We start from the raw sequence: 23,934 nt of genomic DNA, 5'->3' as shown, positions 1-23,934 counted from the left end.
TTATCCTTGAAGGATTTTCTGTGGTAGTTGTTTTTCCTCTCAACTCATGTACCCATGCTGCTAGGGCACAGGTGGGTTTTCCATTCCACTTCCTCATGTCCTCTCCATGGTCATGCAAGTAAAACCACAGGTTACCTTATGGTGTGTACCCTTCCTCTTGAGCAGGTGGGTGATTGCTACCAATAGCAAGGACTCTGGGCCTTGGGACATGTCTTCTCTAGCTTGTTCAAGTCTTTCAAATCTGTTTGCCATCTTTGACAGTCGTTCCACAGCTGAGGTGCAAGTTGATAGGGAGGAAAAACCATGATCTTCATATTGCCAGAGTCAGGTAGTCACCTGAAACACTCTTTGTTCTCTTTCCATTGCCATTAATGTCAATGGTGTATGATGATGGCGTGCTCTGCACAAACTTCCACCACATGAACTGTGTGCACTGAACCTCATCTGCAGCTACAGAGGACTGCTCTTTATTTGAATCTCTAAAGTACCTCTAGCACAGCTAATGCTCTCAGATACTGGATACCTTTCTCCATGGCATTCCACCACACCATTAGATCATCCTTGAGAGACCACCCTTCCCTCTGCTTGGCAGGAGTCACTTCCAAAGGCTGAGAGTTTCTGTCCCCTTCCCAATCCTTTTGTCAATACCTGCATCTTGTGACAGGGATTCCAGTTGCTTTGCTTTATTACCACCTAGTTTCATACTATGGGACACAATGTCCCAACATTGGAGCAGACATGTCATCAGGGGCTCTCCTGGCTGGTGGCTGACATATTTTTGCTCCCCTGGTGTAATGGTCAAATACATCCACCAAAGCTGCTCACTCCTTTGCAGCTGGATGGGGGAAAGAAAATACAGTGAAGGGTCCATGGGTTGAGGTATGGACTGGGAGAGATCATTCATCAAATACCATCATGGGCAAAATTGGTACTCCCCAAATGCATATCAACTTAGAGATATGCATTGAATCTATTACTAACAAAATCAGAGCAGAAAATGAGAAATTCAGTAAGAACCTTGAAAACACCTTCCCCTTGTTACAAATGAACTAACATTTAGGTACAATTAAATGGGGACAAATTTTTGTCAAAGCAAAAGAAAACTGTTTATTAGTAATGATGTAACTGAGTTGGATGTGTACCTCTCTCCCTTAGAGCCCAACACACATACCCTCCAACAGAATGGCTACAAAACATATCCTTTTCCCATCTAGGGGGCGTCCCTGACCCCTTTCCCATTGGCTGAGTACTCAGGGACTTGCATTATCTCCCAGCCACCTACTTTTCTGTCCTGTCGTGTTTCATCCTGCTTCCTTTTGCTCAGGTCTTAACTCCATCCGCCTCCCAGCAACACCCAACAAACCAACCAGAATAAATCCATACCACAAACAACACCACACAGAATCATCAACTTTCACTTAACAGCATTTTGGCTTCAGCAAAATATTATCTCATCTCATATCCTCACCCCTCCTTCCTTCTCACTGACAGTGAAGGGAGACAGGGAGTGGGGGTTTTGGTCAGTTCATCAGCTGTGGCTTCTCCCACTGCCCAGAGAGAAGAGTTGTTCCCCTGCTGCACTGTGGGGTTCCTGCCACAGGAGACTCTTCTTCATGAACTTCTCCAACATGAGTCCATCTCGTGAGCTGCAGTCCTCCCCAAACTGCTGCAACATGAGTCCATCCCACAGGCAACAGTCCATGCCCAAACTGCTGCAGCATGGGCGATTGTTCCATGCAGTGCAGTCCTTCAAGGCCAGGCTGCTCCAGTGTAGGAGCAGGGCCCCTCCCTGCAGAGTCTCTCATGGGCTCACAGCCTCCTCTCAGGCACCCACCTGTTCTGGTGTGAGGCTCCTCCACAGGCTGCAGTCAGATCTCTGCATCCCCATGGATCTCTGTGGGCTGCAGGGGCAGAGCTGCTTCACCATGGTCATCACCATGGGCTGCAGAGGAATCCCAGCTCCGGTGCCTGGAGAACCTCCTGCCCCTCCTTCTGCACTGACCTTGATGTCTGCAGAGCTTTTTGTACATGTTCTCACTCCACACTTTTCCAGCCACAATTTCAACTGCACAAGTTTTTTATTTATCTTTCTTCTTAAATATGTTTTCTCAGAGGTATTACCACCATTTCTAATTGGCCCAGCCTTGGCCAGCAGCACATCCATCTTTGGAACTGCCAGGGATTGACTCTGCTGGACATGGAGAAAGCTTCTGGCAACTTCTCACAGAAGCCACCCTCGTAGCCCCTCTGCCCAGCCCCCCCCAAACCTAGGCCATGCAAACCCAGTACACCTGGGAATAGGGATGAGGTGATTATCTCTGGTCCTGCTTCTTCCTACTGTTGTAAGGGCTCTACTTCCTCTTTATCCATCACTAAGTGAGCTGATTTGGATTTCTTCTTCTGTATAGGGGCAACTAACTGGCAGAGGTGGTTCCTTGGGTTCACCTGCAAATCAGGCCACAGTGCCTGTATGTCTGTTTTCTTCCTCTTTCCCCTGAGGGTGCTGTCTAGTATTGTAACTGTGTCCAGTAAAGAGTAGCCAGGCCCAGCACACTACAGTAAGTTGCCCCTTTCTTGAGCTGCCACAGCATGCTCCTTGCAAATATTCTGTCACTTTAGCAGGATTCTGTAGTTGTTCAGGGATGAACTTCCAAACCACTGGAGCAGAAAATTTAAAAAAAAACTGCTTCATTTTTTGCCACATTTCATGCCACTCATGAGTATCCACCCTTGGGGCAGATCTCGGAATGAACTTCCTAGAAATCTGTTTCTTGACTCGTTACATGGTGTGGACTGAGGGGACCAGTGAGTCTTAGCAGCAGGAACATGCTTGCCTTAACATCCAAGGGAAATTCAAAATTCTCAAAAGCTGTTGTAACAGCTGAAGGAGGAGAAGGAGGTGAAAGACTGGGGAAAATCATCCTCCCCTGTTCCCCCTACAGACTGAATATGATTATTAATTGACTCCCAAAGACAGTGCCTAAAGTAAAAGTAGGAGAGCAGCACTTGAGCAGCCATAGACTGATATCCCATAATACAGCAAAAAAGCAACTCCAATCCCTCTCCCTTGCTCTGGAAAGAACATCACAAGGACCACATATAGGAATATAGGGGAATATGTGAATACAGGGTTAGGTACCACAACCACATGAACAGACCAAGCAACATTGTGACCAGTGGCTGTGAAGTTAATGCAACAAATGCTTAGATTGAATTTGTTTCCAAGCTGCTCTGGACAGATCTGTTGTTACCTCAACCCTTGATGCCACACACGGGGTGCCCAATAAGGCTGTAGTGATTTAGGAATGGTACTCCCCAGTTTAGTGTTCCCACTGAGACTCTCCAAACCACACGCCACTCACTCATTCCTCCTTCTCCCTCCTCCCACCCCTTAAATGGGATGGAGAGGAAAACTGGAGGCACAAAAGGCAAAGATCACAGGTTGAGACAAGAACAACTTATTTAAAACAGCCATGAGATAAGAATTTGACCAATATTAATGACAGAGAGTACAAGAATCACACAGAACCCCCCACCAATAGGCAATACCCAACCACTCCCTCTGTCACACTACTCGACCAGAAGGGAAACCTTTCTCCCCTGAAGAGATTCCCTTTCTGCAGCAGTGATGTGAGGTGTTATAGAATAACCTCCAGGTCCTAGTCACGCCTCCTCCTGGCTACTGCAAAAGTTAACCCTTTCCTGGCTGGAACCAGGACACTTGAGAATGGTGTTCTGTTCAGCAGGTGCAACCTAGAAGCCAGGCTGGTGTCAGAGCAATGTTTTTGCCATCACAGTCAATACTCAAGAATGTAAGATGAACCATGCTGGCTCAGTGCATGAGTCGTTGAATATTATCCAGCAATGCCAAGTACCCTGTATTTCATAGGACATTGGAAGCCTCTGTAGTACATCCAGTCATTTCTGTGGAATGGATATTGGGAAAAGGAAGCCGCTTCCCTATCCCATTACATGCAGAATTACACACGTATATGGATAGTGGCTCATTTTGCTGTGTTGAACCACCATAGATAAATGTAGAAATATACTTTTTTCTGTCATAGGTTTTTCCTTTGACTTTTTGTTTTGTCTGGAGTTTTTTCCCTTTTCACAATTGTGAATTTGCTCCATTTGAAGAGTTGGTTTCGTATGCTTTAGCATATGTAATTTGATCATGTAACTAAATTCTAAAAATGGGAAGTTCCTTTTGCATGCCTGATAATGAAGTTTTTGTCAAAGCCCATGTAATTTACAAAGTATGCAGTTGTTCAGTGATTTTAAAAAAGCTGCTAGAATTTAAGAAATAGTGTCAGATGTTCTGTTGGTATAAGCAGTGTAGTTAAATTACTTTTTCTTAGATCAGATATCAGCAGTTGTGGATTTGACCTAACACTTTTGTCTAAAATGTACATTCAGCTTTCTTTTGGTCTTCATTTTTAAAATGTCATTTTTGCTTCGTTCATTTGAATGTCTCTTAATGAAAGAAACAGTAATAGCCTCAGCCTTACTGTAGTAGAGTTAAGCTGCTAATAGGAATTCAGTTTTCCTGAGTTCCATTTGTTACCTGCCTGCAGTAGAAACAGATGAATTCTGAGGAAAAGAAATTCAATCCACAAAGTTTTCACTGCTCACTTTCACATCTTGTCAGATTGCTTGTGTCTCCTAGTAATGGTTTATTTTCATAGAACCGATGCACAATTTATGTTACTGTTTTGGGTCCTACCTGCCTATTATTACTGTAAATTAATTAGTCATGTTCAGTCCTGTTCAGTTTTTTTTTTGTTGTTGTTGTTTTTTTTTTTTTTTGTAGAAACTGTTTTTAAAGTGTCTTACCTTGAGCCAAAATATATAATCCTTTTCATCCGTGAACCAGACTACTACTTTTTACTTGGCCTTAATACAAAGCAAGGAATTTGGTACAGAATCTTGATTATTAACATCTATCCACTGTGTATGTAACTGATGGTTTTACATCATCTTAGCATGCTTTTTAACACCTCACTTGAATAAGCCTGGTATTGATGTGTAACTCTGCCACTGCTGGGTGGCTGAGCTGAGGTGGAGCAGTGAACAGAATCTCTGTGGGAAATGGCTCAGTGGCCTGTCAGGTGCATATCACAAGTCTCTTCACCATTTCAGCCTAGAAAGCTCTTTGTGTTTTAGAGTTTAAAAGCCAATTTCTTTACAGGTTAACTTTCTCAGGCATATTTACTAAAGGAGAAGACTACTGTATTTCCAAACAGCTAGCTTATTTCATGTTTCCTGAATGACCCAAAATTATTTTTAAATTGTTAGCATGTATTTGTATTCTGGTCCAGATGATAACCATAGTTTTGTCTTTCATTGAAGAACGTATACATTCTGTGCTGTTACAATGTATTTTTTGAATTTTTTAAAAAAATCAATAAATACTCATATGATGTTTCATTTGTAAATGTAAACAATGTTATTTGCTTATTTGAATGGTTTTCTTGAACTGCTTTAGCTGCAGGGGACACGTCTTTAAAACACATTTATTTAACTTAAGTTCTTCTAAACTGTTTGTATATGATCTCAGCTATGTTCTATTGTAAGCTCTTAATATTAAGTAATTGGGACCAATGTATAGTTAAGTAGTAAAAAGTTGCATTTTCATTCTTTATGATTTATTATTCTAAAGACATTTGTAATTGATATGCAGCAGCTCAGTGTTACTGAAGAACAGGTGTTTAGCTTGGATACTTTCAAAGGTCAGGCTTCAAATTACCTGTGATAATTAAACACAAATTCTTCAAGCAAGCCTTTACAAACTCTGAATAAAGCATTTTAGTGCTTGCTTAGTATTTATGAATACTATCTACCCAGTTAATTGTTTTGCAGACTTTGCCTGGAAATGGTTTAAAGGAAAATTCAGCTTTGGTAAAATTGTTATTTTTAAGTGACTGTATGGTATTTTGGCCATTGTTCTGTAACCAGACTAGGAAAGTTACAGTTATTTCTGCTGACCATTTAAGTGCAGTAAATTATTCAGAGAGTTTGTTTAATTGGAAACATTTAGAGAAGCTGTTTACACATGTATAACTTGAGCCTCCAGTTTTTACTGAAGCAAAACACAAGTTGCAGGTAGTCCAGTAGGAAATTCCACTGTGAATTTCCACGAAACAAAGATCAGAAGAAAATGTAAAATGCCAGGATTCAGTGCCCACAATCAATCCCAGTAGGTGGCTGTTGGCATATTTGGCTTCCTACATTGGCAGGGCTTGGAGCTCTTAACTTTTCCTCCATAGTGGCTCCATAACAAAACCTCACACAGGATATAGTTTCTGTGTGATATTCTCCTTTGATTGCAATGGTTACACAATTTTCTTTTCCCCTCCACATTTGTTTACTCGTTACTGTTCCATTTTATACATGGATACTTGAATGTTTTATTGTGTGGCATTGCTAAATGTTTCTCCTTTCCCCAATGGCATACATTTCTGAATGGCTGCACACACAGGAGAGGTCTTGCGAGATGCTCTGGAGTCAGGTTTACTTGTGGCTCATACATTCCAGTGCCTGGGTTTGAATTGTTGGCAGGACTAGACTGAAATTAAACTTCTACACTTGTATTAGGGTTGACACTGAGCTCAAACCTTTCCCTACAGTGGCCTTAAACAAAACAAAACACTTTGTGGAGGTTGGATTTGGAAATTGGTGTAGGAGTGCTTGGATCTCACTACTGAGGTATGCATGTGAGGAGAATTTCAGAGAAATTCAACCCTCAGTGGATTTCAAGGAAAGACCTGTAGTTTGGGTCTGATCTTTACATACTTGATGATTTCTCCAAGCAGGTCAGATTTTTAAAAAGCACCTAAATACCATTTTCAAAACTGACACAGGCCCAATGGATGGTAATAGAAAGTCATTTAAAGCTGTAAAATAATCCAAAAAGGTAGAAACTGCTTGAGATTTTCATAAACATCTGTGAAGATTAGGTACCTAACCTCCACTTCACTTGCTAGTTGGGGCACCCTACATACGGTTTTGCAAACTTGGGCTGTTTACTATTTTTTTTTTTTTTTGATAGAAGGATTCTGTGCACTGAATTTATTATAATGAAGATAGTTGTAGTTACAGTGTTAGCTTCCAGGGAGAATGTATTTTCAAAGCTCCTTGCAAATGAATAAATCAGAGGTGTGTTTTAGCAAATCTCCAGATAAAGCCAAAGAGAGAAAATGCAGCAAGTGCTAAAAACAAGAATGTAAGTCCAGATGATGCTGTTCTGTCCTTGAATGTGTTGGCTGCAGACACAGTTTGTGGCCACTGTCAGCTTGGGATTGGAATCCCAGAAAATGGGCTAGTGCTGAAGAATACAAAAGTCTCATCACTTGTTCAAAGTGGAAAACCCAAATAATAATTAAAGGCAGCTTTTGAAATTACAGCATCAAGCTTCTTTGAATCATTAATGTAAAACAGCTACGTCCACAAAATGTTTTCAGATAAATGGCTCTTTGAAGATCCTATCTCCAAAAATCAGGGAAAATTAAGATATTAAAAAGTGGAGATGTTTGCAGGATTGTTTTAGAGAAGAATACTTTTGAAATAAGACTGTTAAACACAGTATTTATTTGTCCACATTTGAAGCCAAGACCCCTGTAATTCTATGTATGTAACTGTACATCTAGCCCCTTCCCTTCCAACACCCCCAGAACCATTGGGGACTTCTTTCCCAACAGGAATGACCAGACTGCAAATATTAGTGAAATTATTCTAAAATAGCAGTGTAGTCAGGCCCAAAGGGAACTGTGATCAGCTGATTTGCCTTAGTGTTAACAGTCAAAGGGTAGTGGGAATTATTGAATTTATATTAAAAATATAATGATCACTTTATTCTTTAACTCCCTTCAAGTAGCTTGAGAGTGATTGTGCTGCCATATATTATCAGTACTTGCTTCTGTAAAACAAGCAGTGGAGTTGGGCTTTTGTTTCCTGTCCTGGTGCCTGAGATCTTAATCAGGTGCACGATCACTGTTCCTGCTCATTGGTCAGATCAGTTTTTGTAAAATGATGTGTGGAATGATGTTGTGCTTTGTCTTCCCCAGAAGTATTAAAGCCTGGCTTTTGGCAGAAGGATATTATCTACGGTGTGCTTGTACTGTGCCATGCTCAATGGCCACTACAATAATCTCAACAGCAATGTTGGTCTCTTACCCTCAGGGAGTATAAACACCTTTAGAAATGGTTGACAAAGCCCTCATTATCTCAGTTTCTGTGTCTTCTAAAAGCTGTGGGGATTTTTTTCTAATGGGAAGTTTGCACTTTCACCAATTACCAAACCATTGCCTGGTGTTCCAATTACTATAGGCTTTTGTTGTGGGTTAACTCTGGCTCTGGTCGGCAGCTTAAGCCCCACACAGCTGCTCACTCTTTCCCCCCTGGTGGGATAAGGGAAAGAATCAGAAGGGCATGAGTGATAAAACTCAGGAGTTGAGATGAAGACAAAAGCTGTGTGTGCAAGCAAAGCAAAACAAGGAATTCATTCACCACTTCCTATGGGCAGGCAGATGTTCAGCCACCTCCTGCAAGCAGGGCTCCATCACGTGTGACGGTGACTTGGGAACACAAGTGCCATAATGCTGAATGTCCCCCTCCTCCTCTCCCCAGTTTTTATCACTGAGCAGGATGTCATAGGAGTGCGATATCCCTTTGGTCACTTGGGGTCAGCTGTCCTGGCCCCGTCCCCTCCCAGCTCCTTGTGCACCCCTGGACTGTTCACTAATGGGATGGGGTGAGGAGCAGAAAAGGCCTTGGTGCTGTGCAAACCCTGCTCAGCAACAGCTAAAGTACCAGTATGTTATCAACAGTGTTTTGGTCACAAATCCAAAACTTAGCACTATACATGCTTTTAATGAAGCAAATTAGCTCCATCCCAGACAAAACCCTTTATTCAATACTATTGATACTGTGCTCAGGTCCCACATTATCTGATAGATTCTCCCTCATTAAACACCTCCTCTTTCCCATCCTGGAAGATATACACAGAAATCATTACTTTAGTCTGTGGATCACCCTTTTAAAAGTCCACAAAATGTCCATTTAGTCCATGTGCATTCAATCTGTTATTCCATCTGTGTTCAATCAGTTCACTCAGGACAGGAGAGGTGGTGTGATGCATGGAGTTACTGGGCACCAAAGGCAGCTCAGGTTGGGCCACTGTTGCACTTCCACATCTTGGGAGGTTTGTCCTCCATTGGTTCAGATGGTTCCAGATGTGCTAATTTCCATAGCATGCTACTCACATCCTGGCTTACAACAGTTTAAAAGTATTCCCGTGACAGTCTCCACCTCTGGTTCCTTTGGGCCAGATTATAGGGCTTAACAAGAAAACATAATAGAGTTTGCAGCAAACTCCTCCCTTTGCTCCTAGCCTGGCTAGCAACAAGGGGTTCCTGCTATAGTAATTTATGACATGCAACTCACATCCTGGGTTACAAGAATTTAAAGGTGTCTCCATTACAATCTTCAGGCCTCATCCCTTTGGACCAGACCATAGGATTCAGCAGATTACACACAGACCCACAATCCACATGGGGCAGTGTGGACTTGTCTGCAGACCACAATCCTCTGGGGATGTAGCTGCTCCAGAATGGCAATATCCATAGGCCACTCTCCCTTTTCAGGGCAGTACCTGCTCTGGTATAGACTCCTCCATGGCCATGTATGTTTTTGGGTTGTACCATCATGATTTTAGCCACAGTCACAGTCTTGTGAAGCTTGAGTTCCAGCCTGTCCAGCATAGGAGTGGGAGCAGTGCCCTGTCTGTCTGCCAGCCCATTCCTATCAGTCAGTATGTTCCCAGGCAGAACAAAATAGGATGATAAGGAGAAAAGGAAAGAACAGAAGCAAAAAGCAGTCACTAGTGAGTACTGGTAACCTACATCCAGGCAAGCAAGCCCTATGGCAAGCACAGGAGCCTGACAATTAATAGCTAAACAGATATAATTTTGGTACAGCTGATCAAAACAGTTGTTATCTCTAACCTCTCATGCCCCACACTGGCCAGAAGCGATTGTTACAGCTATACCCCAATGGGCAGCTCAGCTCCATGCAGCTGCTCTTACTCCCCTTCAGTGGGATGTGGGAGAACAACCAGAAGGGTAAAAGTGCAAAAACTCAAGGGTTGAGATATAGACTGTTTAATAAGGAAAGCAAAAGTCACACATGCAAGTAAAGCAAAATAAATCATTCCTTCATCACTTCCCCTGGGCAGACAGGTGTTCAGTCATCCCCAGGAGAGCAGGGCTCCATCACACGTAACAGTGACTTGTGAAGACAAACACCATCACTCCAAACACCCCTCTCCCTCCTTGATCCCCCAGCTTTGTATGCTGAGCCTGATGCCATATGGTGTGGGATATCCCTCTGCTCATTTGGGGTCCTGGGTGTGTCCCCTCCTGGCTTCTTACACATCCCCAGCCTTCTTGCTAGTGGGGTGGTGTGAGAGGCAGAAGAGCCCTTGTGTGAGCACAGCTCAGCAATAAGTATTGGTGGTCGTAAATCCAAAACATAGCACTAAGCAAGCTACTATGAAGCAAAGTAGCTCCATCCCAGTCAAAACTGGATACAGCTTTTTATGCTTCAGTAATAACAACTTCACCACTGTGTGCCACCAGGCAGAGTCAGGAAATAGGAAAGCTCCTTTTATCCATGTGAACTCACGGTCATTGTGCTTGGAAGAGGGCTTACACCTTTTATCAGGTTATTTCCTGCAAAATGTACTAATTTATTCAAGACAACTACTATTTTTTGTTGTATTTAAAGGGGAAAAAAACTTTTCTCCAAGAATGACAGCAAGTCAGGCAGAATTTTTTTGACAATTTAAGGGACATATCTTATTTGCACAAATCCAAGCTACCTGATAATTGAGTTTACTTGGCTCTCAGAAACTTGCAGGAGTCCTGCTACTGAACATCAGCTTGATATCAAATGGTTGTGTTATATGGGAAGGGACTTCTAGGTCTCCAAACCTTGATTTATATATGACTAGCCAAAGGAAAGAAAATATGTTGGGAATGTGAAATAGAGGGAGAGATAAACCAGAACAAGGTGATAGCAAGAACTGATCTTCAGAGAGAGCCTCATGTAAAAGTCAAAGCACCTGGACTTCATTGCATTCTGGTTTATAGGTTTTCTTAATCACCTAACTTCTGAGGGAAGGTAGGCAGCACAACAGTTGATGGCAGTGAGACAAGGTAGATCTACAAGAAGTGGTTTTATAGTTTCCATTTATTTCAGAAATGATTCTGTGGACTACACACCATCTAGTTCATATGATCCTATTTTTGACCTTAAAGGAAGTCAAAATGGTGGTAGCATTCTGCAAGAAAAGAAACATAAAAATCATTCTCATGAGTTTCCACAAGGAAAGGTATGCAATATGGAAACATAGCCTGTTTGTTCACAGAATATACTGCAGGAGGTAGTGTTTGCTGCAGAAAGAGTGTTTCCAAATTGACTCTATGCAGAATTAGGAAAACGAATGCAAATCTAGCACTAGTTATCCAACTAGCTGGTCCAGAATTCTATCTAAACTAGCTTTCTTCTATTCCAGCCATCATTACTTTTCTCCCTGTTTCAAGCCCTTTAGTCACCAATGCTGAAGTTTTGCTCTTCTTGTCTCCAGAAACAGCCAGGTGCCTCTTCTTTGTTTCAGTTTCTGAAAGGAAAGAAGGCAAACAGAGAATAACTGGCTACTGGCAGTGTGTGGGTCCTCAGGTGTAGTGTGGATGTCACCTTGGTAACATTTTAACTTGTCTTCTTGGCATCTTGAAAATAAGGGTTTGAAATCCTCCCACATATCCCTGCATGTAACTTGGTCTGTGGAAAAAATGTGAGTTATATTTTGATAGCCAATTTTAGAATTTAGGGGATTTATGTATGAGAAAGTTTAAAAGCTATAAGGATCTCTCAAAATACTGCAGCTAGCACTGAACACACCGGACTGCATTCTCTGCCAAAATCTTTCTCAGTAAATCCTAATGTGACTTGATAACTTAGCTACAGACCTTGGCTTGGAATAGAGCCCAAACTTTGAAAGACTGGAAGTTTCAGTTGGCAAAAATATGAAGGTGCAGTGGTGAATTCATAGCAGACTGGGGTTTAGTTTTAATTATAGTAAGGGAATTCAGCTCTCAAGAAAAAAACCCTTAAAAAGAGAAGCAACAAGAAAAGGTGAAGAAGAAGAAGAAAGGAGACAAGTTAGAGTTTATTCTTCTCTGTAACGGAAGCTGAGGCTTTTAGAGAGCATTTATTTGGATATCTTCTCCTTCAGTCTCATTCAAAACTGAAAGCACAATGGAGCAGGGTAATTTTTGGAAGTGAAATGATTATTTCTTGTTTTAATTAAAGAAATGTGGTTCTTTATGCATACTGCACTATTTCTAGGTTAGTGCACAACATCAGTGTCTGTACCAGCATCAGATTTCTTAGCCAATTCAGGAGCTGATTTTCTATTCACAGTTTCACAGTGATCCTGTTCTCCCTTCATTAACACAGCATTTGGGGCTTTCACACGTAGTTTGTAAACAGAGAATCATTAATGTTTGCTTCACTCATCACTTCAGTGACAACCTTAGTCCTTAAAAAGAGTGTTCCTGAGAACTTATTTCCATTCATGCTGTTGCTAGAAAGTTATTTCAAACTAAAGCAATTTTGTCTTTCCAAACTATGTTCCTCTCTGTGTCATCAGTTGTTCAGGTTGTACCCAAAACACAGGCTCATCCACTAATGCTCCATACCATGCTCATCCTCAGGGAATGTTATTAGCAAAACACACCCTCTCACCTCCCTCCTACTTTTTAGGCCATGTGATAAAAACAGGAGATCTCAGGATTGCCAGTTTTTTTCATGTTTCCTTTGACTGTGAATTATAAAATTAATTAAAGTTCCTCTCTCTGGAAACACCCTATTTACCTGTTTTGTGTATGGCAGACAAGTTGTTTCTGCAATAACGTATCAACTATAGTTTACATCATTTTGTAGGGCTTTGCATTGTGCTAATTTCTGAATAATTAATTTATTAGTTTTTATCACGTTTTTATTATTATTTAGGGAGAAGGTTGTATTGAATGTTTAAACTCAGTGTAGTTAAACTACTCTCTCCTATGTCAACAAAAAAATATGTATCTTATTTACAGAATAGAGGAAGTGAACAGGGTGGCCAAGTAGTTTTCAATGTGTGTGATTTTTTTTTTTTTTAATAGAAAGTCCCATTTCCTGAATTTCAGCTTTCCTATCAGACAAACAGGTCTTTTTCCACCTCTCAGTGCTGGCCATTGTAAACATAGCTGCTCACTTTGCATGTGCTGCAAAGGAGCACTGCCTGTATAAATACATACCTGGGTTAAGATTTAACAGATGCAAGGTGAGCAATAAGCACCTTACTGCATTGATTATCCTCTATGCTATGATGGCAGCTGACTTTCTCTTTTGTGAAATCAAACATCACATCTAGAGGTCGGACAGAGCTGGGTTTCCCTTGCTTGACTGAGCATAATATATGGCTTGACCTTCCAGTTCTCATGAATCACTGAAACAGGAGCTCTGAATACAGAGGATAGCTAAATAGCAGGAAAAAAAAAACCTGTACAAGCTTCTTTGGCTCATAATTGCTTTGCATTTAGCAGATATTTTATATATTGTCTTTGGAAACCATATCAAATATATTTTTCCTTTTTATTTGTACTTTGCTAGTTTTGTAGATGTCAAGTGTCTGCCTTACTGTAGCCAGGAGCATGAAATACTGCTGCAGTAACCTGTGACAATGCCTTTAGTCTGCTTGCTGTTGCCTATTTATGGTGCAGTAATGGTTTATTTCGTAGTCTAAACCCTAGGACTGTATTTTAATGAAGATTTAAGGCTATGATACAGCTGCTATTCAAACTGTGCGAGAGAGGCATGTTGGAATAGCTGAAGATTTACTGCTGAACTGTCAGTCTTTAAGCTACCAAGTGTCTTTACCCTTTGGTGCAGTAGCTACGGAGGAAGCTGTAGCCACTGCTGTGCGGCAGACACGGCGATTAATGAACCTGAGGCGCGCTAATCAAACATATGTTTTCTTGGCACAATGATTGTGTTATATATCACATCCCAATGTACAGGCCTTTATCTTTCCTTAATGATCTAGCAAGGGGGCTTTTTTAAATGTGGGTGTTTTTCATACTCTCCTTAGATTTGTTCCACAGGGGGTGGCCGTTAAAAACATCTGACGGGCATGCAGTTAGCCAGCACCCTGCTGAGATTAGTAAAATACTATATTTAGTAATTGCACTACATCAAGGAACTCCAGCATTGCAGGAAACAGTTTGATTCAATGCTTTTTTTCTGATTTTTTTTTAAATTTTTTAAGTGTATGTCTTATTATTTCATCTGGGATAATTTTTTTTCCAACTTGGGTTTGGTTTTTCTGTCTATTATTCAACTTTAAAAAAAAATTTGTCTAGATGATAGGATTTTTTCCCTCTTTTTTTGTTTCATTTTTACTAAAAAAAAAAAAAAAAAGAAAAAAGGAATTGTTAAACAGGTAGTAAGACTGAAAAGTGGTATTTGGAATCTCTCTCATACTGCTCTGTGTCTGAAGGAGCTGATGTAATATTTGTTAGGAAACCTCTATGGATAATACATAACACAAGGATTCATGCTTTTAAGTACTACAATACGGTGAAAGCTCCTAAAATTTGCTTTGAGAAAATGGTTGAAATTAACAAGTATATTAAATTTATTTTTGTGCCTGAAGTTTTTCTTCACCAATAAATAATCATGAAAGAGACTTGGAGCTCAGACAGGTTTGTTTCATTTTTTTCTTTGATAGTTGACATGACTAACTGTAGATGAACAACATAAAGTGGAAGATAAAAGACCCATATGGAAGATAAAGCTTTTCACCAAGATGCCAAAGGAAGTAAACTGCTTCATGAGGCTCTTGTCCAAATCAAAATTACTATTTTAACATCCAATTTCTGAGCCTATTCTGGTTTTCTTGTTGCTGTAAATCCAAGCCTATGTAAAATCTTGGAAACTATTCTGTAAACTCAGGACTAAATTGGGTACTCTCCCTTTAAGGGGCAGATTTAAAGGAATACCATCCTTTGTTCTAACAAAATAGTCCAGGCTTGTCGATCCAGAAGATTTGTGCGTTGCTGAATATAATGGCATTTTATTACCTAGTTTATTTCTGTCTAGCATTCTAAGACTCCTGCTGATGCTTTGACTCAGAGTAGTTTTCAGTTTGGAAATTTGAACTCCAGTGTCACAGATGACTTCTTTCTTTTGGTAATTTGTATTTTTTTTTTAACTGTTAAATGTTCAAGAAAGAAAATGTCCTGACAGAAGTTGTGTTTCAAACTGTGAACATCTAAGCAGCAGTGTGTGAAAAGAGTAGCCTTTATTTGTGCTCTCTTCAGACTCTTGCTAGTTAACTCATTTCTAAGAGTAGTTTGGGATATTATAGTCAAGCTTAATGATTAAGTGGTAGTACAACAGGTCTCTCACCCTCCTCTGTCTGTGATTCAGTAAACCACAGCCCTTGTCCATGCAAAAGGATAGATGTTCAAATTCAGACATGCATGTTAAAGGTCAACAGACTGCGCTGTTCTTGAAGTTAGGAACATTTTATTTGCAAAACAATTTCTGCAGTTTAACTGTGGACATTATCTGAAATTGTCTATTGGTCTAGATTTTAAAGCAGCTTATTGCAAGATAAATCCTGAAATATTTTTTGCATTTTTCATTAGAACTCCTGCAAGAAGGGAGGGGTATTATAGTAAAGGTAGATTGAAGAGACATCTTTATATAAATATGAGATAAATGGGAAATTTCCTGCTTGTGAAGCAGCATTATGAGAGAAGTACCCTAAAATGTAATTTCCTCTACAGTTTTATTCAGTGTAGTTTACTTTCTCTTGTATAAAATAAAATACAAAATTAAGAATTCTGGCTATGCCATTCCCCATTCATTTGTAACACTGTAAACATTCATCTTATATCTTCCTTTATGTGTAGCTATAAACACCCATCAGAATATTTGCATCTCTTCAGTAATTTAAAATACTGAAAACAAGGGCCAAATTTCAGCATAAGTTGTCAAGTGGTTTCAGACCTTCACATAAATTTCTATATACACACTCCAGTGAATGGTACCCATCCACACGTACTCATACCATGCTGCTTGTTCCTGACTGAAGCAAAATGAATATACATTTGCATGTCATATGAATATGGATAATGAAAACATACATGTGTGAGTAAATCCATGGCATTTTGAAAAAATATACTTCTATAATTTGTTTCTGGTTTTTGGCATCAGGAATGTCATTTGTGTTTTATGCAGGGAGGTTTTGTGCCCTGCAGTGGAGTGCTGTGTTTGGAATTCTTGAGCTGGTGTACATGATTTATCTCAGGTGTATGTAGTTACCCAGGAGAAAAGCTGGCAGTGCTGTGTGCTTTTCCCAATAAATGAGAAATCTCATTTAGAATTATTGCCAGGATCTTGTTGTGCTGACACCGCTTTGTGCTGTGTAGACAAGCCTTGGAGGAGAATTACATGTAAATCACTCATAATAGTCTGAGGCTGGAGTCTTGCATTTTACGCAGAAACTTGCACAACTCTTGCTAGAGATATCTGTATTCTGGCCTTGTTTTCTAACCAGATCCTAATTATTTTCCATCAGATCTCTGCTTATATGTTATCTAAATAAAACATTCTGAATTTTAATGAGTGAAATTTCATTGCTGTTTAATCCTTAAATGCACTGAACTAATCTGTGAATGTGCCTTAATTATAAAAAGTGAAGCCAGGAAATTAGGTCCTGGACACAGAGAGTAATTATTTTCATAACTCTTTTGTTTTTACCTCTATAACATATGGAAAGAGAAAATGACCAATTGTGGTTAGGGCAGAGACCTTAATGATGGGTTATAGTCCCAGCACTGCCAGTCAGTCCCATCCAGCTTGGATGAGTCATTTAAAATCTGTCCACAAAGTGTCCTTACCTGCCTAACAGAGGTATGGTGAGATGGGCTGTAGTTAAGCACCCTGACTCTTTAAGGCACAGAGGAACTTAGAAACTTCTTGTTTTTGTCGTCGTGAATCTCAACAATGGCTTCATAATCACCATCAGAGCATTTGGCCAGCCTTCAGTTATCACTCCTTGACCACAGATACTGACTAAGGTATTTGCTGTGCTCTGCTTTAAAGGATATGATATTCTTTAAAGAGTTTTATAGATGTCCAGATTCTTCCCAGGCTTAGTAATAATAGCAGGGACATGCAAACTGAAATATTTGCAACATGCTGCTGGCCAAAACCCAAGAAATATCTTCTGCTATTTGGGCTATTTGATAATTATTTGACTACTATTATTTCTTTCTGAGTCCCTTATTTGGACATTCTGCTCTAATAGGTAAATAAAAAAGCCCCAGATTTTGGCTCGTAGATCAAACTTGAAGGGGAAAGGAATAATGTAGTTTGAACATGTAGCAACTGGACTGATAAATAACAAAACAGGATTACTGGGAAATTGCACATACGCATGCCAAATGTAGAAGTCTGAATGTTTCTTCTGACTGCACAAATCTGTAGACTAGAGAGATTTGATGAAAGGACAAAGTCTTATTTGTTCCTATTTAAATTCCAGTCTTTTGTGTTTTATATCACTATTCATATCATTAATATAGAAAGTGTTTCTTTTGGTTCAGCTGAAGAGCTTCATCAGAGCAAGAAATAATTAGAAAACTGTTGTCTGAGGAATTATGAAATAATGGCCTTGATACATAGAGATGAGGCCAAAAGTGCCTAATGAAATATCGTTGGGAAAGTTAAGCCTATACCGAAATTCTGACTTTACTGCAATTTCAATGTGGGATTCTAAAGGGATTTGTGAGTCAAACCTGCTATTGCAGATAGTAGTGTCATGAAATACTAATAGTTTTTTCCTCTGGCATGTCCTGTTCTTTCAGCTTATTAGTCATTCTTAATTCCAGTGGACACTAGTGAATTGTATACTCATTCTGATTAAAACTTAACCTGCTGTACAGTTCAGAAAGTGCCATTTCCCCATTTCTACATATGCGCTTTTCTTGGTCACCAGATTTTGCCTCTTTTGCAATGTCATATTTGCAGCACAGAACCATCCTCTTGATCTTTGCTGCCCCATTTCTCACATCGCATTCCCACAACACATACTCAGCAGAAATTCTACTTTGCAACTACTTGTGGAAGCTTGATAAGCCTTTGTCATAACAGTAGTCCCTGACATTTAAAGGACTTCAGTTTATATTTGTCAGCCAAATTTCATACCTTCATACCTCTTTCAATTAATCAAAGTTAAACCATTGTATATGTGAAGGGGCCTCTTGTGGTTTCTAAGTAAGTAGTATGGCTTTTCTGGCAGAGAGCCACAAGCAATTTAGTAGGCTCATACTGTGGGAGTTGAGAGGGAGAGAGAAAGGAATAATCCAGAAAGCCTTAAGAAGGGCTGAATGAAATCAGTATTTCTATACACAGTACAAGACTTTTGCATTCTGTATCTTACTTTTGGCCACAGCAAACTTGTTTTGGTGTGTTGTCAGTAAAGTAATTCTGAAACATAGCAGCAGCATGGTTTTCTTCTTACTCAACCAGTTTTGCACTGGTTTTACTTCAGTTAAAGTATTCTCAATTTGCACCTGTGGCAGAGAAGAGTTAGGCACAAGGGATTTAATACACAGTTTACAATTGTCATATTGTCACTAAACTGTTTCCACAGGAATAAACCTAATGTAGTTCCTAACTGTCTTTAGAAATAGCAAGATTTTGTAGCCTAAAAGTCAGGATGAGGCTTTACCATGCACCTTCTGCCTGAGAGCTATACAGCTGTAAATAGATACTAACATAAAAGGTCTGTCTCCAGCAGAGTTGATCTCTCTTTCCAATTCTGACAGGGGTCACATAGTCAATGTAAATTACCACCATAAACTAAATTCCACCTCTCCTGTAGAACAAAGTGCTTGATCTGCCTGTCTAGAAGTCAGGAGCTATGAAGAGAACTGTTAATATTTCAACAATTCAGCATGAGTGGCAACATGTTCTTAATAATGAAATGCTAGCTACATTTAATTTCATTTTGTTTCACCATGTTGAAATCCATCCTTTCTTTAGGGGATTTAAAAACCATCTGAAGGGAACCTGAAGACAAAGAGAATAATTCAAGTAGAAGCACTATATTTTTTTGTATTTCATGCAAGTTCAGGTTCAACATGCACATCTTGATGCCCACAGGGAATGAGTTACATTTATAAAAGGATAGTCTAGACACCTCAAGAAGAATGGGATTTCTCCATTTTATCTGTCATTTTGATTTAATTGAAATATGTGTCATAATAGAAATGTCAAAAGTGTTAGTGGATTTTGCTAGAAATTAAATTAAAATAGAAAAATTTAAACTATTATTGGCAAGTTTTTCAAGGTTGTAATGATTTACTTGGGTGTTTTATAACTAAGCTACAGTATGCTGTTAAGAATGACATGTAGGTTGGAAAATTTAACTTGAAGCTAGATTCTTATATAGATACAACATCTTGAATTCAATCTGAAAGATGTTAGAATGTGAAGAACTCAGCACTTCAAAAATTATGCAACAGGCATATCATGGAAAATTAGGCCCCAGTTCAGCATGTGACTATCTAGACTATTTTACACACTCCTTTTTTGATATTAAAGATGAATTCAATGTAAATGTCTGGAATTCTTCTTACAAGCTTGTTGAAAAGGGACAGTATTTTAGCATGACTCCCTTGTGCAAACGTGGCGTTTAGCAGATTACGTATGTTATTCTGTTATAGGTACACTACAGTGATAGACAAAATGGCAAAGAGTGTTTGACCTGTTTGACACTGTCTCCTGTGCAGATGACTTTCCAAGGTATCGGAAGCTCCATTGAAGCCAGCCATGACCAGGTATAATACCTTCACCACACACTCTTGTAATTTTATTGATATCTGGTAAGGCCAGAATGTCAGCGTTAGTAAATTTAAAATTTTGACACATCTTGTCCTTTTCATATGGCATGTTCTTGTCACAGGGATTTGCCTCTCTTGCACTACTAAAATCCTGATTAGATCTAAAGAGTGAGATGGAGACAGAACTATATTGCCTTTTACATATTTTTAAGATATATTAGGAAAGCCTGAAGAGCTTGCTTTGGTTTTAAAGTCAGATGTAAGGTTTCTGCAAAGGTTTTATTTCCTGTTATGCATGTATCAGGTCTTGTCTATCCTATTTTTGTTAGAAGATTATGAGTAGTTGGAAAAGTAGAGAGATGAAGCCATCATCTCTAGCCATCATCTGTCACAAGAAACTGGCATTTGAGAGGAGGAAGGCGTTTTTAATCAGACTGTGTAAAACTCCCATTTTGTTTGGCTGTTGCTAAAACATTTAATTCAATCTTCTGGCAAGCAGCCAGAAGAAAAAAAGAAGTCTCAATGTTAATCATTTATCACCCTGTTGCTTCAGATGGGAACTGAGGGGGACTTCCATTCTTGTTGTCTTGTCCTCCTCCAACACTCGTATGTTTAAAAGCAAGACAAGACTTTGATACTCTGAAAGTATTAAAAGCAAAAAGGAAACAAGCAGAAGAAAACATTAAACCAAGCCTTGTGCCTTTCATATCTTCAGTAGAGTAGAAAAAATTGCCATGTTTACTTGCCTTTGCAGGTTATCTTTAAATGGTACTGTGTTCACATTTGCTGTACATTTTATCAGACTCTATGCAAGATCTCTAAGGAAAAAAAAAAGGAAAGCTGCCTTAAGAATTAGCAGAATTAGTTATTTTTGGGGAAAAGTTTCAGACGCTCTTAGCCATGTTTTTGTTTGGTGGGTTTTTTATTGAAAGTTCCTAAGTTAGTTTTTAACATAAACTAAGGCCATTAGTTATTTACATGGTAACATGAGGATACTTCCTGCCCTTAAGTATTTGGTGTTTTACAGTAATGGAGAGCTGTGGTAAGTCAGACCATACTTTGATATTCACTTCTCATTTCATCCAGCAACTTGTTTATGCTGCTCTAAAGCTGTCCCATTTTTCTTTCAGTAAGGTTAGGCTTTTAAAATATCGTTATAACACAAGTATGATATTTAGACATTTCAATGAATTTAAGGTGGTCCCTGTCAATTTGGTAACAACTACATTCTGGGCTACCAGCCAGCTTGGCCTTTGTCTTAGCATTTATTTAGGCTAGAGTATGATATGTAAACAGAAAAAAGACTCTGTAAGCAAAAAGCACATTTAAGGCATCTGAATAATTATATATTTAAGACCTCTAAATGAAAATGTTGTATTGAGCCTGCAAATCAAGCACCCAGAAATTAGGAAATTCCAGGTTATGTGCAAGCATTTAGTTTCATCCCAAATGTACCCTCTCCGTGCTCCAAACAGGATATTCTTCTGAGAAGAAAAAAAATTTGCATAAAATCACATAGATGAAGATTGTAACATAGCACATTCACAAATAGGTAGAATTAAATTTACTCAGGCCATTATGTAGCCAGAATTTCCTCATCTTGTTTCAATTTGAAGTTTAAAAACCTGTTCATAATTGGTTTTAGTTATGTAATTTTCCAAAGGGTTCTTAAAATGGAAAGATAAATGTTTTGTTATTGCATGATGGGGTGGTTGGTGGTTATTGTGTTACTGAACCCACATCACTCGTGCAAAGATTTCATCTGAGCCAAGAGCAAAAGAAAATTATAATCTGAAAGCCAAATGCTAACCAGTGTCTCACAAAATAGATCCACTCACTGGACAGGACACACAAATTTCTGCTCATACCTTTCCTAACTGTCAAAGGAATTTCATTTTCTGGGGAGGAGGGATGCTATTGATGGATTGTGTTTGATAAGGGAGGTAGCAGGACTAGATTAAAGTATCATTTTCCATCACCTGAATAAAATAATAAAAAGAGAAAAAAATTAATCATTAGCAAGTCAAGACACTGGAATTAATAAATTAATGACAAAATTAGGGCTATTAATTGACTAACTAAAATAAATTTTACTTTTTCTCTGTTCTTCCTGGGTGCTTGGTGTGTCTTTCCTTGTTTCCTACAATTTTACTCACAGTAGGTTGGTTTGATGGTTATTCTTTTAAAAATAGGAGGCAGAAATGCTGCACCTTTGTCAAACTGAACTTCATATTTGTGTCAAATTAAATAAGTTCAAGATAACTGTGCTATAAACCTTGAATTTTAGAAATTCTTCTTCAGCTTTTGTGATCTGTTAGTTTAAAATCATGTCTGTAGTATTTTATGGCTATTAGGATGGGCTAATCACTTGGAAGCCTGTGATTTCAGGGAAGGATGGTGATTTCTGCCTCAGTAGTGAGGCCTGGCATAGTTTGACATCAGGAACTGTCAGCTTCTGTGCTTATGAAGATAATTTTTCCTCACACTTGTTTTAAAATATTGATTCTATAATTTCTAAAGGTTTTTTATGGAACACTTTAGGAACAAGACTCTGGAATATTTTGGTGGAAAAGGAGTGAAAAGTATTGTGTGAGAGTATCTAATAAAAGATATATACAGGTTTGTCATTATATTGTGGCAGAAGAACCACGATACTGTGGTATGTGACAGCTGATTAAAAAAAATAGAAATTAAAAGAAAAAAAAAAGAAAAAACTATGTTGCCAATGACATCTCCAGCACTATAGAATACCTTTTAGATTGGACTTGTCTTTTGTAATGTGTCTCCCTATTCATATCCATACTCATATCCAGTGGAAGATTTGTTACCCAGTAGATACCAAAGTGGTTACAATCCTACATAAGTACATTATCTGGCTGTTTCAAATATGTCAAGACTTGACACTGCAGTTTTTCAAGTCTCTTGCTCTTTTCCTGTACTCTGTAGGGAGTTTTCATTCTTTAGATTGGTTTAGCTTGTGATTTTAATGAGTTCAAATATTTTCCCCACATACTTCATCTGAGCAATTTCAGATTAATGTAAACATACCATACTGGTACACTAATTAGTGTGTATTTCAAATGTCTGATTGACAAGCCATATCTCATTTGGTCATAAAGCAGTATTGTGGAAGCAATTCCTGATCTTTCATTTTTCTTTTGACAAAAAAAAAAAAAAAAAAGGGGAAACATCCCTAAAGCACCACTGCAGTCTATCCTGCCACATGTTTTGCTAGGTCTTGCATTCAGGTATGCCAACCTCTTTTTTAAAAATGTAATGGAGTTCATAATTTTTTTTCCTAAATTATTTCTTTCTATTTTTTCTGTTTCTCGTTACCTGACTATAACTCTAAAATTCTCTTTCCTTAGCAGTAACTATCCTCTGAAGGTATTTTTCAGTAAAATTTAGTTACAAGTAGCTAGTAAAATGGTCACCACTTTCTATTGATTTTCTCAATAAGTGAATATCTGAAGGCCACAGAAGAGTGATAAAGAGAAAAAGTTAGAGCTAAGCAGAAGGGGTGATCAAAAACCCCATCAAAAAAAGATATCTGCACTGCTACATCTCAAAGTACTGAAACCTGAATTTCTTGTTACTGCTACAAATAAATATCTTCCAGTTTTAGTGAACTGTGACACATGAAGAGTTCTTTGAATTCTTGAGTGCAGGCATACTAAGAACTGTAAGCTAGAAGTTGTAATGCTAGCAATTATAGGAAATGGAGATTTGTTTTCCCTGGAGGATTCTAGTCAATACCTTAAAGTTGTAGTAAATGCACTCAACAAATATCACTGGATTCACTATAATGGTAGCTAGGTTAAATTTGATGCCCTCTGTCAAACAAGACAGCCTGTGACTTATTTTCAATCTGAGAAGTGATATACTTCTGCTATGCCTTGAACTAACCAATGTCAAACTCAGCTTCCATGTTTACATGTATATTTTAGAAACTTGCCATGTTACCATCTTTAGTGGTTTT

General features: G+C 38.8%; 1 protein-coding gene across 5 annotated transcripts in view; it reads left to right on the top strand.

The window, feature by feature from the left end:
- Positions 1 to 23,934, top strand: part of STAU2 (staufen double-stranded RNA binding protein 2) — a 169,899-nt gene that overhangs the window by 88,986 nt on the left and 56,979 nt on the right. For 3 of the 5 annotated variants that reach the window (XM_021530600.3, XM_021530598.3, XM_021530599.4), the window contains exon 13: positions 19,839 to 19,952. The exons of the other annotated variants lie outside the window; for them this stretch is intronic. In XM_021530600.3, coding sequence (XP_021386275.1) covers positions 19,839 to 19,952 — 114 coding nt within the window. The remainder of the gene's footprint in view (positions 1 to 19,838; positions 19,953 to 23,934) is intronic. 5 annotated transcript variants of the gene reach the window in all.

Source organism: Lonchura striata, chromosome 2 (genome assembly GCF_050655825.1).
Source record: "Lonchura striata isolate lonStrDom1 chromosome 2, ASM5065582v1, whole genome shotgun sequence".
Lineage (NCBI taxonomy): Eukaryota > Metazoa > Chordata > Aves > Passeriformes > Estrildidae > Lonchura > Lonchura striata.
The sequence above is the reverse complement of the archived record's forward strand: the minus strand, read 5'-3'. Positions and strand labels throughout refer to the sequence as shown.